Here is a 15,216-nt window from a genome sequence, read left to right on the forward strand (position 1 = left end):
TATTCAATAACTAACCAAGAGCTCAAGGTCATCTCATATGAATAACGCTGTTGTGTGAGAGGGATTATAATTGCGTGAGAAATGACCCCTGATGAATTTGGACAACCAGTAGAAATTAGAATTTAAATTTTTTTTATTTTTAATTTTTTCCAATATTTCAATGTTATTCTCAGACATTTAATTAAACTTAAATAAATCTTAAGAACATATAAAAACATGTTTTTGTAATAGGCCTAAAACGAAACTTTAGAAAATACATTTTTATGTTAATTTCTTTTAATTATTTATCTGTTACATACAAATATGATATGAATGTGAGATAAACTCTTTCATAAATTTTGTGTTTGACAAGACCAAACCAAAACTTTCACGAAATAAATAATTAATTAGTTAATCCAAAACTACTCTGGTTAATGTGTTACATGTAGAATGTGTTTGAATAAATTAATTTATAATAATTTTAAACAAAATAAATTTAGTCTATTTATATTTCACTCGTAAATGGGAGTTCTTTTCACTCTTCGGCTTCTAGACTCTTGCAATTTAGGGTTATCACTATTACTACTACTACTACTACTACTACTACTACTACTACTATTATTATTATTATTATTATTATTATTATTATTATTATTATTGTTCTTGGTCATAATTTTAAAATTTGTTGGGAAATCTATGGAATTATATATCAAACATCTAAATTAATAATATGTATGAAATAAATTGCATCCCACACAAATATAAATAATAATTTTACTTGAATTAAACACACAAATCCTATATTATAATATTAGGCGTAAGAAAACTTACACACTCGACCATTTTATTATAATTTGGACTTACTGAAGTATACTATTCACTCAGATTTATCAACCATATATAAGTCACTTTATTAAACCATGATTATTGTAAAATAAAAAAATTTTTGTCTTTCAATTGTAAATGGACGAACTGTTTATACTCGACCTTTATATAATTGTATAAATATTAACCTTTGTATAACTCAAAATTATAGTTTATTCTATCAATCTTAATAAATTGGAAGTAGATGATTTTGATTTGCAAATGTTTTCGCTTCCATATTTGTAACTATTTTGATTTTAAAAATTCAATAAACAAATAAAGTTGACCGAAGTATTCTCTAAATGCCGACCATTTTAATTAACAAAACTTAAAAACTTTTAAGGAGAATTGGGCCAGCAGTAAATCCTTGATTATATGTAAACTGATAACCTTCAAAAACCATTTAAATTGGCTTTCTTAACCCAAAAGTATTCTAATCCAATGTTTGCTATATGATTTCGAACCAAGTTCGATTTATTCAATTCACAATTAAATGACGAAGAGAATATTTTAATGAGTTCAAATAGTTTTACTTTATTAATAACTTAGTAGAAACCTAATGAAAGTGAGAATATTGGAATCTTTGACTCTCTTTGTATTTGAGAGTATTTTTGCTTTTTTATTTATTGTTTTAGATTTCAATGCTATATTTATTTGGTTTATTAAAAAAAGAAAATGCTCCTTCAAAACATTTCATAAATTCTCTGCGAGTTACATGAGAACTACGACATTCATTATTTTTATATATGCAGATACAAGTTTTTTTTTTTTTTTTGAATGATATATGCAGATACAAGTTGATCGTTATTACATTTTCCATATATATATATATATAGTTGTTTTCTGGTTATGCCTTTAAAATCATGCCGTTTTAAAGTTTTCCTAGATTATCCCGCACTTTAAAATTTCGGATTGGAATATTTCTCTCTCTCTATATATGTGTGTGTGTGTGTGTATTTGAAGTTTTTTGGTCCGAAATTTTAAAATACGGGAAAGTTGGAGAAAGATATTAAATCCCACGGTCTAAGAGCATTATGAAATTATACCCTCAAACAATACGATTTAAGAGATTTCTCAAACTTTCCTATACTTTAAAATCCTTGATTGGAACATATATATATATATATATATATAGTAACTAAACTATGTCTCCAGGCAACTAGTTAGCCTTGAACTTTGATTGAGGAGCTTTCACTACATATGGATCAAGTTGGAATGCCCTAGCGAAAGCATAAGGATCAATTGGTGGAGTAGATCCGAAGATTGCATCTGCAATTGTAATAACACCAGGATTCTAGTTGCTCAAAGCAGCAGTGGCAAACGGCACTGCTTGGTCCAATATTCGCTTGGAAATGAATGAGCCCAATTGGAAACACAAACACGTCTCCTTTGTTCAGGGCTCTGGCGAAGAGCGTGTTATTTAGCTGGTTTGATGTCACAAAACCAACATAGAGAGTGCCCTCCAGGACTACTAGGATTTCTCTAGCACAAGGGTGAGTGTGAGGTATGTTTGGCCGCCGTTTGCCACGTAGTCGATACGAACTACGGATATGCCGAGTAGTGCTGAGCCCTCGAATCTGTTCTATATTTACAGTCGTGACTGTTGAGCCAACTTGCTTTGTTGTGCTTTTAGGGATATTGTGCCCTGAAAATCAATCAAAACTACTTGTTAAAAAGATTCTGTTTCGTTTTTAACTTTTTTCGTGTCTTTTACTATTTTACCCCCATAATTAGACTTTTGATACACAAAGGTCAACAATTAATCAATAAAAGGAAAAAATTAATCATAAGTCTGATTTTCATGGTAAAATAAAAAAATAGACAAAAAATTAGAAAGTTCCTGTACTCATTTTAATGCCAAAGAGTAGTAATGAGTTTTGAAACATAAGGAGAGAAATAATAGATCTACTTGAACAATAGGAGGATTTTGATCATTTTCCCACTTATATACAGAAAAACGATACACATCACATGTCTTGAACTTGAAATCATTGATGTCAACACAACCAAGAGGACAGAAGCTACAAGAAATTGAACTCCTTTCATGTTGATTACTCTAGGTATGTGTCAATAGGGCATAAGTAGCCTTTCATAGTCGGATTGAATTATAAAGATGCGAAGACTTACCAAGTTTATTGGTTCTTTTTTTTTTTCATGCTTTATAAATGAAGATTAGTGAGTTCTCCATGAGACTATCCTTAGATATTTATTTTTTTAATTTGATAATGTTCAACGGATAATTTTTTAATTCTGTATTTGTTGTAAGTGCTTATTTTTCGTACATCTAATCTTCATATGTCGGCTGCTGCTAGTGTATATCGACTAGACTGACACCACTACTAGAAATTGTTTATGATCAATGTAAATAAAAAAGTGGTGTTTTGTTAATATTGGGGACTGTGGTCGTTCCGTTCAAATAATCTTCTAAACTTAAAATGTCGTTTGATGAACCATATATATGTCACATAGATTTACTCATTTATAATATTTTATATAGCACACAGTACATGGAACAAGAATGTGTGGATAGTCTATCTCGAATGATCTATCTCTATGTCATAAATTAATCTTCAATCTGAAAATGTACATATGCACTCCTAAGATATTAAAAAACGTTTCAACATATTTTCATACTTATATGATCATATCATTTTTTTTTCCTTCCAAGTGGGAAAATATTTCATGGTCTTGGATAGACATCCACCCTCTTTGTGGTGTGCATGAGTCTATTATTTTTAGCAATCTAGGGAAGGATGATGGATGAGGAGAAAAAGATTATTTATGAATTGACTTCTGTAATACTGATATAGTCACAAATTTAAAGAAGTAACGTTACCCAAACAAAGTCTGTACCTCAACAAACATGAGACCATTTAATTCAAATCTACCACATGATTATGTGAAATGATAGTTAATAATTCAAATATTATAAATATACTAGATGATTTTAAATGTCATGTCAATTTATCTCTAACTACATAAGTAAAATATTATTGTTTGATGAGATATGTTGATATATATATAATTTTCTACCTACTCATAGTTTACGTTCCTCGACAAAGTGTTCGGATCTTTCTTTTTTTAATTTTTTTTTTTTTTTTGTGGCAAAATTGTGAAAACAAAATAAAAGAGATGTTCATGGTCAAAAATTCTTTCAGCAAGGATAATCTGGTCATCAGCATCAGCTGTTTAATAGAGAAGGTTATAAAAAACCAAAAGCAAAGTTTTTGAAAACTAGATAGGTCGTACAGGGATATTGACATGGCTTGAAAGTATGTTAATGCTTCTTTTTCTTTTCTTCTCGTTATAAGCACACAACGACATAATTAATTGATTGATGAAAAATCGATGCTTTAAAGCGACTGAAGCTTTAGTAGTCCCAGCAAAAAATTTAAACAAAGTCAGTACATCAAATTTTCATTGATTGCACCTTTTTTTGGCCAAAATAACTCCAACAAGTAAGAACCCTCTCAGTCAAAATTGTAAATCACTGTAATAAAAAATTTTAAAGTCCTATGTTATATTCTCCGTACAAGAAATTTTAAAATACATTAAAGGAAATTCAACTAATTGACATTTGTATAATATGTATGTTAAATTTTATATAATTACACTTGTATAGTAATTTTTCAAAATAAATTTACATATGGCATAATTTCATTTATTTGTTGTATGATTGATATAATATTTTAAAAGTACTTTAAATTTTCTCTCTCCATAGGGTTTTAATTTTTTAGTAGCTTTATTATTTGACAAGCCATCTGAAGCAGCTTTTTTTTCTCGTATTATATGTTTCCGTAAGAGAAATCTGAACTTTTTTTTTTTTGCTCTTTTTAAACAGTTTTAGTTTAAATAAAAGTGTTGAATTTTTAATTCGAATTCATGACTAGTTTGAGTGCTTTTGGCTAGGGGTGGGCACGGTTCGGTTCGGATCGAAATTAAGTACAACCGATTTAAATCGGTTATTTTATAAAAAGAACCGAATAAGAACCGAACTCAATAAGAACCGAACTCAAACGGATCTTTTCGGATCGGTTCGGTTTTTTCGGTTCTGAGCCTATTAGGCCTATTTTGAATTTTCAAATTTTTAGCCCATTGGGCCTTATAAATGTAATAATTTTTTTCAACAATTAGTTCATCCTAATTTCATTACAAATATTAACAATAAATACAAAGTATTCAAAGCACATTTTATCACTAATATCTTACTAACTACTAATAAGGTACTCACAAAATATAAAATATTAAAATTTCAAAATACATAACCAAACTCCAATACTCCATCTACATAAACATAATCATAATGTTGTAAAGACAAATAAAAATAACAACAATTACAACTTACAACACAAAATAAAAAGAAAATTTAGAAACAAACGCCAACAACATTCTCCCATCTTCATCAATATCAACATCAACTTTAGGCATTTTCCAACTCAATATTTGGATCTATAAAAAAAATTTAACACATGTCGATTTGAATAAAATCTAAAATTAATTCGGTTTTTCGGTTTGGTTTTTCGGTTCAGCTGAGTGAACCGAATACCGAACCGATATTTCGGTTTTTTTACAAATGATATATTTCAGTTTTTAAAAAAATAAAAACCGATCCGAATTAGAAAAAACCGCTAGTTCGGTTCGGTATTTTTAAGACCACGGTTTTTTTGCCCACCCCTACTTTTGGCAAGAAAGTTTGTTATGCGTAGCGCACACTAACGGAAGTTAGTTACGGCAGTTGCTGCTTTGACTTTTGGTTGACCTAAGCTGTTATATAGGCTGATAAGCATAGTAGGTTCAGGAGCTTGTAGTTAATTCATTTCTCTGAGTTATAAAACACTTGATGACTCATCAGAAATCTGATTGTAATCTCTTTAAATATGAACCCTTTACTCTTAATGAAAAAGAGCTTGAAGATGGCTTACTGTGCATAAACATTGGTGGTTAGTGTTGATAATTTACGTGTGTGCTCTGCATTCTGCTTGCTAGTTGTGTTTGTCTTGATTATTGGGGCAAATTTTTGTTGCTAGTTGTGTTTGTCTCAATTATTGGGGCAAATTTTGGTTGTGTTAGGAAATTGATGGGTGAAATAGACACATAACTAAAATGAAATTGAGAAACAATGATCACATAGGGACACTAAGATTTACATGATTCAACTTTTAGCCTACATCCATGGTGTTGTGCAAATTTTATTGAACTCGCAAGCGCAAAAATTTATTGTAGTATAAATTTATAGTGACGAGTGTCGATCCCATAAGGAGGTAGATTTAATCATATGTAGGGTTAATTTTCCAAGTTCATATGTGTATTGCTTAGAAGTAATTTCTTTATCTTAAGATTTAAAATAAAATGACAGGAATGAATTAAAGATGAAACTATACAAATGAAGTGCTTAAGTTTTTAGATTCACACTCAACACTTCACTATGGACTTACTATTCTTTTTTTTAGTTCCAATTAATATATGAGGGGTATTTCCACTCCTCATAAGCCTCATTCTAATAAATATAGTATCAAGCACTCATTCTTACTACTTACTAGAACGAAACCCTTATTTATAGGCTTCACGTTCCCTCTTCCTCTAATTTTTTTTTTTTTTTAATAAAAGACTTAGTGGATGTTGAAAGTTACACTAATAATATGCTACTTACTCATATCTCCCAGTTACTCAACAAATTATGCCAAAAGTCAGAATGTTGCATGATAACCACATGCAATTACTTGCTACATGCATGCATATGTTCGACATTATGTGTCTTTGCTCTTATCAAGCGACATCAGCAGGTCATCTATCAATTGATCTTGGGGCTTAATATAATCTGTTTCACATCAGATTTTGCATAACAAAAGTAACGAAGAGATTAATTAGAATAAATAAATATATATGTGTGTGAATGTACCGACAAAATATATGTGTAAGGAGAGGCATGGGAAAGGCTTGGCTGCTAAATAAAAACAACAATAAATTATGTTTATTACATGGCTACAATCAGCCTGGAGAGAGGTTCATCAGAGACCTCTTTTATTACATTAAGATATGATAATCTGGAGTTAAAACAATAAAGCCACTAGTGAAGAGGCCATTTATATTAAAGCTCATTAATTCCTTCTCCTAATTGCCATTAATGAACTTATGCTGAAGATCTATCACTGTCTTTGGATCCAACTGGAATGCCTTGGCAAGAAAATCGGGATTGATTGGAGGATTAGCTCCAAAGACCGCGTCGGCTATGGTAATTTCACCCGGGAACTGGCTGTTTAGAGCAGAATAGGCAACTGCATTTGTTTTTCCAACGTTGAATTGGAAGTGAATCAAACCTTTTGGAAACACAAAAGCATCTCCCTTATTCAGAACTTTTGCGATGAGTTTGTTATTTAGCTGGTCTGATGTCACAAAACCGACATGAAGAGTTCCTTCCAGGACCAGCAGGATTTCACTGGCACGGGGGTGAATATGAGGTGGCCTTTGGCCGTATGGCGCATAGTCAATGCGGAATGCTGATATGCCAAGGGTGTTGAGGCCTGGAATTTGCTCAACATTTGCATCTGTTTCATCAACACCAAGTCGATTTGCTGTGTTTCCAGGCTTGTCTAGCCCTGAGAAGAAGAAATCATCTGCTCTCGCAAGCTTGGGGTCCTTGCAGAACTTCCCATTCACAAACACTACAAGAACACACACACATACACACACAAAGGGGGAAAAAAAGAATAATTAAGTAGCAGCACAAATTATATTGAAATTTATATGTTTCGTTAGTTCAGCTTACGTACCACCATCCTTCGGGTCCTCGATGGCTACACAGATATCTTGTAGAGGGCTAGGGTCAGAGGCAGAGGCCAAAGAAGAAGCCAAAGCCAAGAGAGCAAAACCTATAAGAAATTGAATTGCCTTCATGGTGATTAATTAACAGGATGTACCTATCTCAAACTTTAATCAAGTGTTGTGATTTGAGAATATTGCGAGGCAAACTAGACTATTTATAGAACGGAGTCCGTGAACGAGTTTGCGTGTTCAATTAATTAGTCCTCGAAGCCGGTCAAGATTACTGAGTTCTCATTGGTTATCTTTGTAATGTTTCTCAGCCTTCATTTTCATTTTTGTTTTCAAAATTTACACATCTTAAATATAAATTGTAAAACGTACAAAACAAAGTCTGGCTGACAGTGATAAAACCCAGACAGGTTAGACACGTTTCCGCCAATCTTCAAAGCGAACCATAAAATACGATAAGAAACAATATTTTAACGCGTTTTCCAAAGCTTAATTTAAATATAATTTTTTCATTGGAAAGAAACGAGTTGAAGAATTTATGAAAATGGGTGAGAAAGAAATTCATGTCTCTAGCAACAGACTAACAGTTCGGAGTCATGTTCTGTAGATGTCGATGTTACCGGACTTGATTGGTTTGTTGTTGGACTTAATGAAGAAGCATTATTAGCCTTTTTTTTTTCTTTTTCATAGCAATTTTCGTAGCTGCTTTAACCATTTTTAGTTCTATCAATGCTTTACCGAGTCAATGATGCACATGTTTTTTTCATTACATGTTAAAGTCACAAATCATCTGCTTCAAGAAAAAACGTGAAGACTATGATCAGGAGGAACCAAAAGTCTTCTATCTTATTTTCAGTGGTCACGTTAATTAGAAGCTGGAGTCGGCACGTTTTGTTAGAGATAGTGAAATCCTTTTACAGTGTCAATTGATATATATCATTTCAACTTTAAAAGTTAATTTTAATATTTGATAATTTTTTTTAAAATCGCTTTTAGTAAAATCATGTAGATCTTGAAAAGTAAAAAAAGATTAGTTTTTTAAAATTTGATTTCGATGATCACTTTTATACTTAATACAATTTCATATATATCCTTATGTATAAGAAAAATCCAAAATCATCCTCATTAATTAGAAAATAAAATTATTAATTTGAAAGAGATTATTTGTATTACCAATTATATTGAGATAACAAGATAAAAATAAAATTAATAATGTAAATATTTATTTTAGTTATCAATTTTTATATATACACACCTAAAAATATTTTATTTACATGTTTATAAATTTGTAAATAAATTTTATCCAACAAATGTTCACTTTAATCATTTACATTCTTACAACATTTTAACAGTAAGATTTACCAAATACATACGACTACTTTTAAAACCCACACACTTTTAAAAATAAATTTTACTGAACGTTTAATTGGTTCTCTATTATAGCTGATTATTTCTACAGTATGACTAACAGTAATTATTTTACAAGTTATAACATTATTAAACTAGCCCATAGTGACTCAATTGATTAAAACTAAGTCAATTAAATCACTAAGTTAGGAAAACAAACCGCCCTTTAGTAAATTTCTTAATGTAAATATTAGTAAATTATGATGGAAATAAAAATAATAATCTCTTCCTTTGTTCACCTTTTAATTAAAATCCGTTTCATTAGCTATTTTGAATAACAAACTGAATTGATCACGAAATAATAATCTCTTTTTCCAATCATAATCATTTGTAAGGACATTAATTATGTATTTTTAATGGGTTCATATGTTAATTATATTGTATACCGTTTGTCAACCAAACTGGCAACCATTTTATTGGTTAAAATTCATTCATATCAGTATTTAAGATACGCATCACTTTCTAGCAACAATGCGTCAATGTTATATATGTTCCCGTTCAAACTTTCCACTTGCTGCTTCACCCATGTAAGTTATGAAAAAGTTGCTGAGAAAATGAAAAAATAAACCATGGCCATGAAAATAATAAAACGCCGCCAGCCGTTTAGTATAATTCTAGGAGCGATTTATCATTTCTTTTTCCTTTTTGCTTTTTATTTCAACAATTTATTATTGACTAGTGTATTGCAGGCTTGCATCAATGAAGTGTTTGGATCATTTATCCCCTTTTTTTCAAATATAATTCAGATATAATTCTAGATTATGCTGGTAGAAACATCGTCTCAAAGATTCTATTGGGTCATCAATAGCTGTATATGAGTATATCTTGAAGAGGGCTACTTTTTCTAGGATATGCTGCTAGAAAATTTTGCAACACGTAACCACTACGAGTTAGTCTTTTTTGTTTAATTAAGACTCTAATCTCCCTTTCTAGAATGCAAGATAAAAAATTAAGCTAGAAACGTTATATCAAAATAATGAATAGTTACTAATTTTTGTCAAATATAATTCTAGACATTCTAGTCACACATTTTACCATTTAGTCCATAAATTTTCAAAGTACATATTATATTTCTAATATTATACTTTTATGTTCAAATTACTCTGTTGAATTATACATGCGGCTTTTTAACATATTATCCGCTGTGGGTTTAGATTTAGTAATGGCAAACCCGCTGCGGGTGCTGCCTATTGCTATCTCTAGCCGTGTACTTTTTTTTTCCTTTTAACTACATTGATGGAAAGCTGAATTTTGACTTTTTATATTCTGACGATCCTTCCTTGTACTTCAGTATGAAGGAATACGAAGAGAGGGCTGTATCTTTGGCATTGGATCGGCAAAAGCTCCAGGCCCTCACCAATAAACTTAAATCAGTACGCTTGACATGTCCTCTATTTGACACAGCACGATGGATGAGTTGAAACTAATGTTTGCGATTGTTTTGCAGTTCTTGGCCCACTTTGTGAAAGAAGTGACTTACAAATGGATGCTTTTTTTTTTGGAAATTGCAAGTCAAGAATCTGGAGAGGTCATATATCAAAATGTGGAGTCTCCATTGCTCTGGGCAGAAGCCCCAACACTTCAAAGTAACTGAGAATGACTTGGACTTCCCTTGCGATAGATAGGTATATGGGAAGGGAAACGGGATTGTAGATAAAAGCAAATAGGAATAGTAGAACGATGATTATTATTGTATTTAGAAGAAGAAATTGTTTCACCTTATTCAAATGACGCCATGGCTGAGTTTGTGATGTCAGTGCTGATAATGGATTGTAGTCTGTGTACAAATGTACTTTTCTATTTATAAGGATTTGTGAAAAACGTTGGAGATTAGAAAAGAAAATAAATAGATTCTTCCTCAAGCCATCAGTTCTGTTCTATTAGAGTTGGGACCAGTGGCACCTCCCTAATCTCATCATCAAATTCCTTCTTCAGTTATATTTATTTCATCTGTGAAAACGTCGTTTTTTTTCCTTTTTTTTAAGAACACTTTTAATTTTTATTTTATTTTTTTAGTTAAAAGTAGTATTGTGTTATTAATTTTTATTTCTTTTGTAATCTTATTATTATCTTATGCACAAGATAAAAGATTTTTTAGGTGACGAGTTTTTCAATATTAATTATTTAATTAAATTATACATATGTTAAATTATAATTTAAAAATAAATTTAAGTATAAAAATATTTAATCGATAACAAATCTGAAAATAATAATAGATTATTTCAAATTTTGTATGGTTTATTTTAGTTAGATAAGAAGTAACCGGTACAAAATTTTAAAAAAAAAAAGATTGATTATAATTGTAAGTAATTTTTTTTTTTAAAAAGATAGATTATCAATATAAGTGATTTATTGAAAAGAAAAATTTGTGTATGATTAATTTTATTTGAAGCAGGGTTTTTGAAGGATAATGAAGGGGTCCCAAACACTGTGGAGTTGTTGGCTCTTCCGCTGTCAAAGTCACGTATGCTTGGAAGCTTTTAACCACCGCTGTCAAAAGTCACGTATACTGCAATTGGATCATGGATTTTTCATTTAATAAGATAACCACCGGCGGCAACTCTGATATACAAAAACATGTATTTCAGATTACGGAATCTATCCAAACATATAGCATGCGAGTGCGATTACCAGCTCGAGCAGTTTTTATTGCGGAATTCTTTCAAACACATAGCACGCATGTGAAGTTCCCACATTGGACCTTCCAAGATGTTAGTTTCTCTATTCAGAAACCGAACTCAATGCCTCATCCCCTCCTTCAAAACCATGACCACCGCAGCCGCGGCTAAAACCTCAAAAGACGATTACTTCGCAGCCGTAAACCACATCGCCATCATAGTCCGTCACTACATATATCCAGAACGCACCCTCAACAGACTCAACCTCACCCTCACCTCAGAGCTCGTCTACCGCGCCTCCGCGTCTGCCACACTACTTGCCCTTCCAAATCCCTCCGCTTCTTCACCTGGGCCCGCTCCCAGCCCCAATACTCCCCCACTTCCCTCGAATTCGAACAGCTCATCTGACCCTCGCCCACCACAAACTCTACCAGTCCATGTGGAATCTACGTTCTTCTGGCATTTGATTGCGTTCCACCCAAGCACGCTGTTATTTATTTTTAAGAAATAATGGTGTTTGTAATTATTGTCTTTTCTGGCTTTATCTAGAGTTTATCTGAGAAATAAACAGTCATAAATAGTTTTGGTTGATGGACTCTTGGACTTGGTATTGGAATTTGGATTGAAGCAGAGGCGGTTGGCTCGGAGAAATGATTACTTTGAACATTTTTTGCATGCATGTATTTTATGATTTTTCATTTGCTTCTAACCTTGTTGTTCATTCAAATGAAATCAAATACTCATTTGGTATGATAGAATCAGTGGGCAATCATTTTTATTTTAGCTTAAAAACCAGGTTATCTTTGCATAGCTATAGTTTTATAGTTTCTGTTTCTGTGCTTTATGCTTTCAAATACTGATGATGAACCGAGTGTTTAGCCCAGAGCAAGCTTTCGGGTTTAAGGACATTAATTTGCAGCTGATTCAGCGGTTACACATACAATGATAAAAATGTGTACCCAAACGCACAGTTTATGAGCATGTCTCTCACTGTATACACGATTGAGAGTGGGTCCGCCTCCTACTTTATAACAATTTATGTTAGAGTAATGATACAGCTACAAACTCTTGTACAAACTTATTTTGTACAAACTGACGTGGCATTAATTCATTGGTTGAATGAAAATATAAAATAGTAAAAACAAATTATGTGGGCCAAGTGATATTTAATTCAACCAATCTTATCATGCCACATCAGTTTGTACAAAATAAGTTTGTACAAGAGTTTGTGGCTATATCATTACTCTTTATGTTATACTGACAATATTTTCCGCAGTGATCGCATGTTTGAAGTTTTGCTTCTCGAAATGGCTCCTTTCATTTTTTTCTTTATTAAAATAGACAATTTTCGTTTTTCGTTTTCGACAAGGAAGGTAACTGATATGTTTAACGAAGGGATGATGTTTTCCTTCAAAAAATAGTTCAGAGTTATCGGTAGCGTCTTGTCTTTAATTTTCTGAACTCCGTGCAGTTGGTGTAATAGTTTTTGCTGTTCTTCTCTTTGCGGCTAGTGCCTAGAGAGATGGAGAGAAGCTGAATGTGAACTAGGAAGGTGGAAATGTTGTACATTAACATACGTAATCAACTACGACTATAAATCCTTTTCATGGACCCAAAACATCATATCAATCAATGCCATTATAGTTATCAAAACTAAAAAATTATGGCTTTTGATAAGTTACAGCTTGTTGTAAGTTTTTGTCCTTACAAAAACATACAAAAAATAGTAATATGACAGTGAGCACACTTAATTTTTGTATGGGCTGTAAATTACGCTAACTTAGTGTAACTAAATGTATTATAAGAAAGACAAAATTTATTGATTTTTTTCTTAACTAAGTGATTAGAATACATTTACTCATAATTATCGAAGCAGAAATTAAGTGATAATCAAGGGCTTGTAAAACACTTAATTTCAAACCTCTAAATTTGAGAACTATAACAATAAGAGAAGTTAAGTAACAATTAAGTGCTTATAAAACGATAACTTTTATTATAGGTAAAGGAGATATGTATTCAATAACTAACCACAGGCTGAAGCTCATCTCATATGAATACTATTGTGCGATAGAGATTACAATTGTATGACAAATGACCCTTGATAAATTTAGACAACTAGTAGAAATTAGAATTTAAATTTTTTATTTTTAAGTTTTTCCAATATTCCAATGTTAAACATTTAATTAAAATTAAATAAATCTTAAGGATATATAAAATCATGTTTTTATAATAGGCCTAAAACGAAACTTTAGAAAATACATTTTTTATGTTAATTTCTCTTATACATTTATCTGTTACATACAAATATGATATGAATGAGTGATAAACTCTTTCATAAATTATATATTTGACAAGACCAAACCAAAACTTCCACAAAATAAATAATTAATTAGTTAATCCAAAACTACCTCGGTTAATCTGTTAAATGTTGAATGTGTTTGAATAAAGTAATTTATAACAATTTTAAACAAAATAAATTTGGTCTATTCTATATTTCAGTCGTCAATGAGAGTTCTTTTCACCCTTCAACTACTGGACTCTCGCAATTTAGAGTTATCATTTTTATTATTATTGTTATTGGTCATAATTTTAAAATTTGTTGGGAAATCTGCGGAATTATATATTAAACATCTAAATTAATAATATGTATGAAATAAATGGCATCCCACACAAATATAAACAATAATTTTACTTGAATTAAACACCCAAATCCTATATTATAATATTATGCATAATTAAACTTACACACTAGACCATTTTATTATAATTTGGACTTGTGAAGTATATTATTCACTCAGATTTATCAACCGTAGATCACTTTATCAAACCATGATTATTGTAGAATTAAAAAAGTTACTGCTTGTCAACTGTAAATGGACGAACTGTTTATACTCACCCTTTATATAATTGTGTAATTAATTAATCTTTGTATAACTCAAAATTATTGTTTACTCTATCAATCTTAATGAATTGAAAGTAGATGGTTTTAATTTGCAAATGTTTTTGCTTCTATATTTGTAACTATTTTTATTTAAAAAAATTCATTAAACAAATAAAGTTGACCAAAGCATTCTCCAAATGCCGACCGTTTTAATTGACAAAGCTTAAAAACTTTTAAGGAAATTGGGGCAGAATAAATCCTTGATTATGTGTAAACTGATAACCTTCAAAAACCATTTAAATTGCCTTTCTAAAGTATTCTAATCCAATATTTGCTATATGATTTCGAACCAAGTTCGATTTGTTCAATTCATGATTAAATGGCAAAGATAATATTTTAAGGAGTTGAAATAGTTCCACTTTATTAATAACTCGGTACAAACCTAATAAAAATGAGGATATTGGAGTCTCTCGCTCCCCTTGTATTTGAGAGTATTTTCGCTTATTTATTTATTATTTTAGATTTCTATGCTGCGTTTATCTAGTTTATTAAAAAAAAAGGAAGATCCTCCTTCGAAAAATTTCACAAATTCCATGCGAGTTAAGTAAGAACTACGCCATTCATTATTTTTATATATGCGGATACAAGTTGATCATATATATATATAGAGAGTAACTAAACTATGTCTTCAGGCAA

General features: G+C 31.0%; 1 protein-coding gene and 1 pseudogene across 1 annotated transcript; both read right to left on the reverse strand.

Moving 5' to 3' along the window:
- Window positions 1-2,002: 2,002 nt before the first annotated feature.
- Window positions 2,003-5,271, reverse strand: LOC18049408 (annotated as a pseudogene).
- A 1,576-nt stretch (window positions 5,272-6,847) lies between these two features.
- LOC18049409 (germin-like protein subfamily 1 member 17) lies at window positions 6,848-7,775 on the reverse strand. The gene is made up of 2 exons (XM_006443242.2): window positions 7,614-7,775; window positions 6,848-7,505 (listed from the first exon to the last, which is right to left on the reverse strand). Exons 1-2 carry the CDS (start codon window positions 7,735-7,737, stop codon window positions 6,955-6,957), a joined length of 675 nt encoding a protein of 224 aa, XP_006443305.1. The 5' UTR covers window positions 7,738-7,775; the 3' UTR covers window positions 6,848-6,954.
- Window positions 7,776-15,216: the final 7,441 nt, after the last annotated feature.

The sequence above is a fragment of the Citrus clementina genome, unplaced genomic scaffold (assembly GCF_000493195.1).
Source record: "Citrus clementina cultivar Clemenules unplaced genomic scaffold, Citrus_clementina_v1.0 scaffold_3, whole genome shotgun sequence".
Classification (NCBI taxonomy): Eukaryota; Viridiplantae; Streptophyta; class Magnoliopsida; order Sapindales; family Rutaceae; genus Citrus; species Citrus x clementina.

Coding starts and splice junctions, on each gene's coding strand:
- LOC18049409 (XM_006443242.2), bottom strand. CDS start 7,737: ATGAAGGCAATTCAATTTCTTATAGGTTTTGCTCTCTTGGCTTTGGCT. Junction 7,506..7,613: donor CGAGGACCCGAAGGATGGTG/GTACGTAAGCTG, acceptor GTGTTCTTGTAG/TGTTTGTGAATGGGAAGTTC.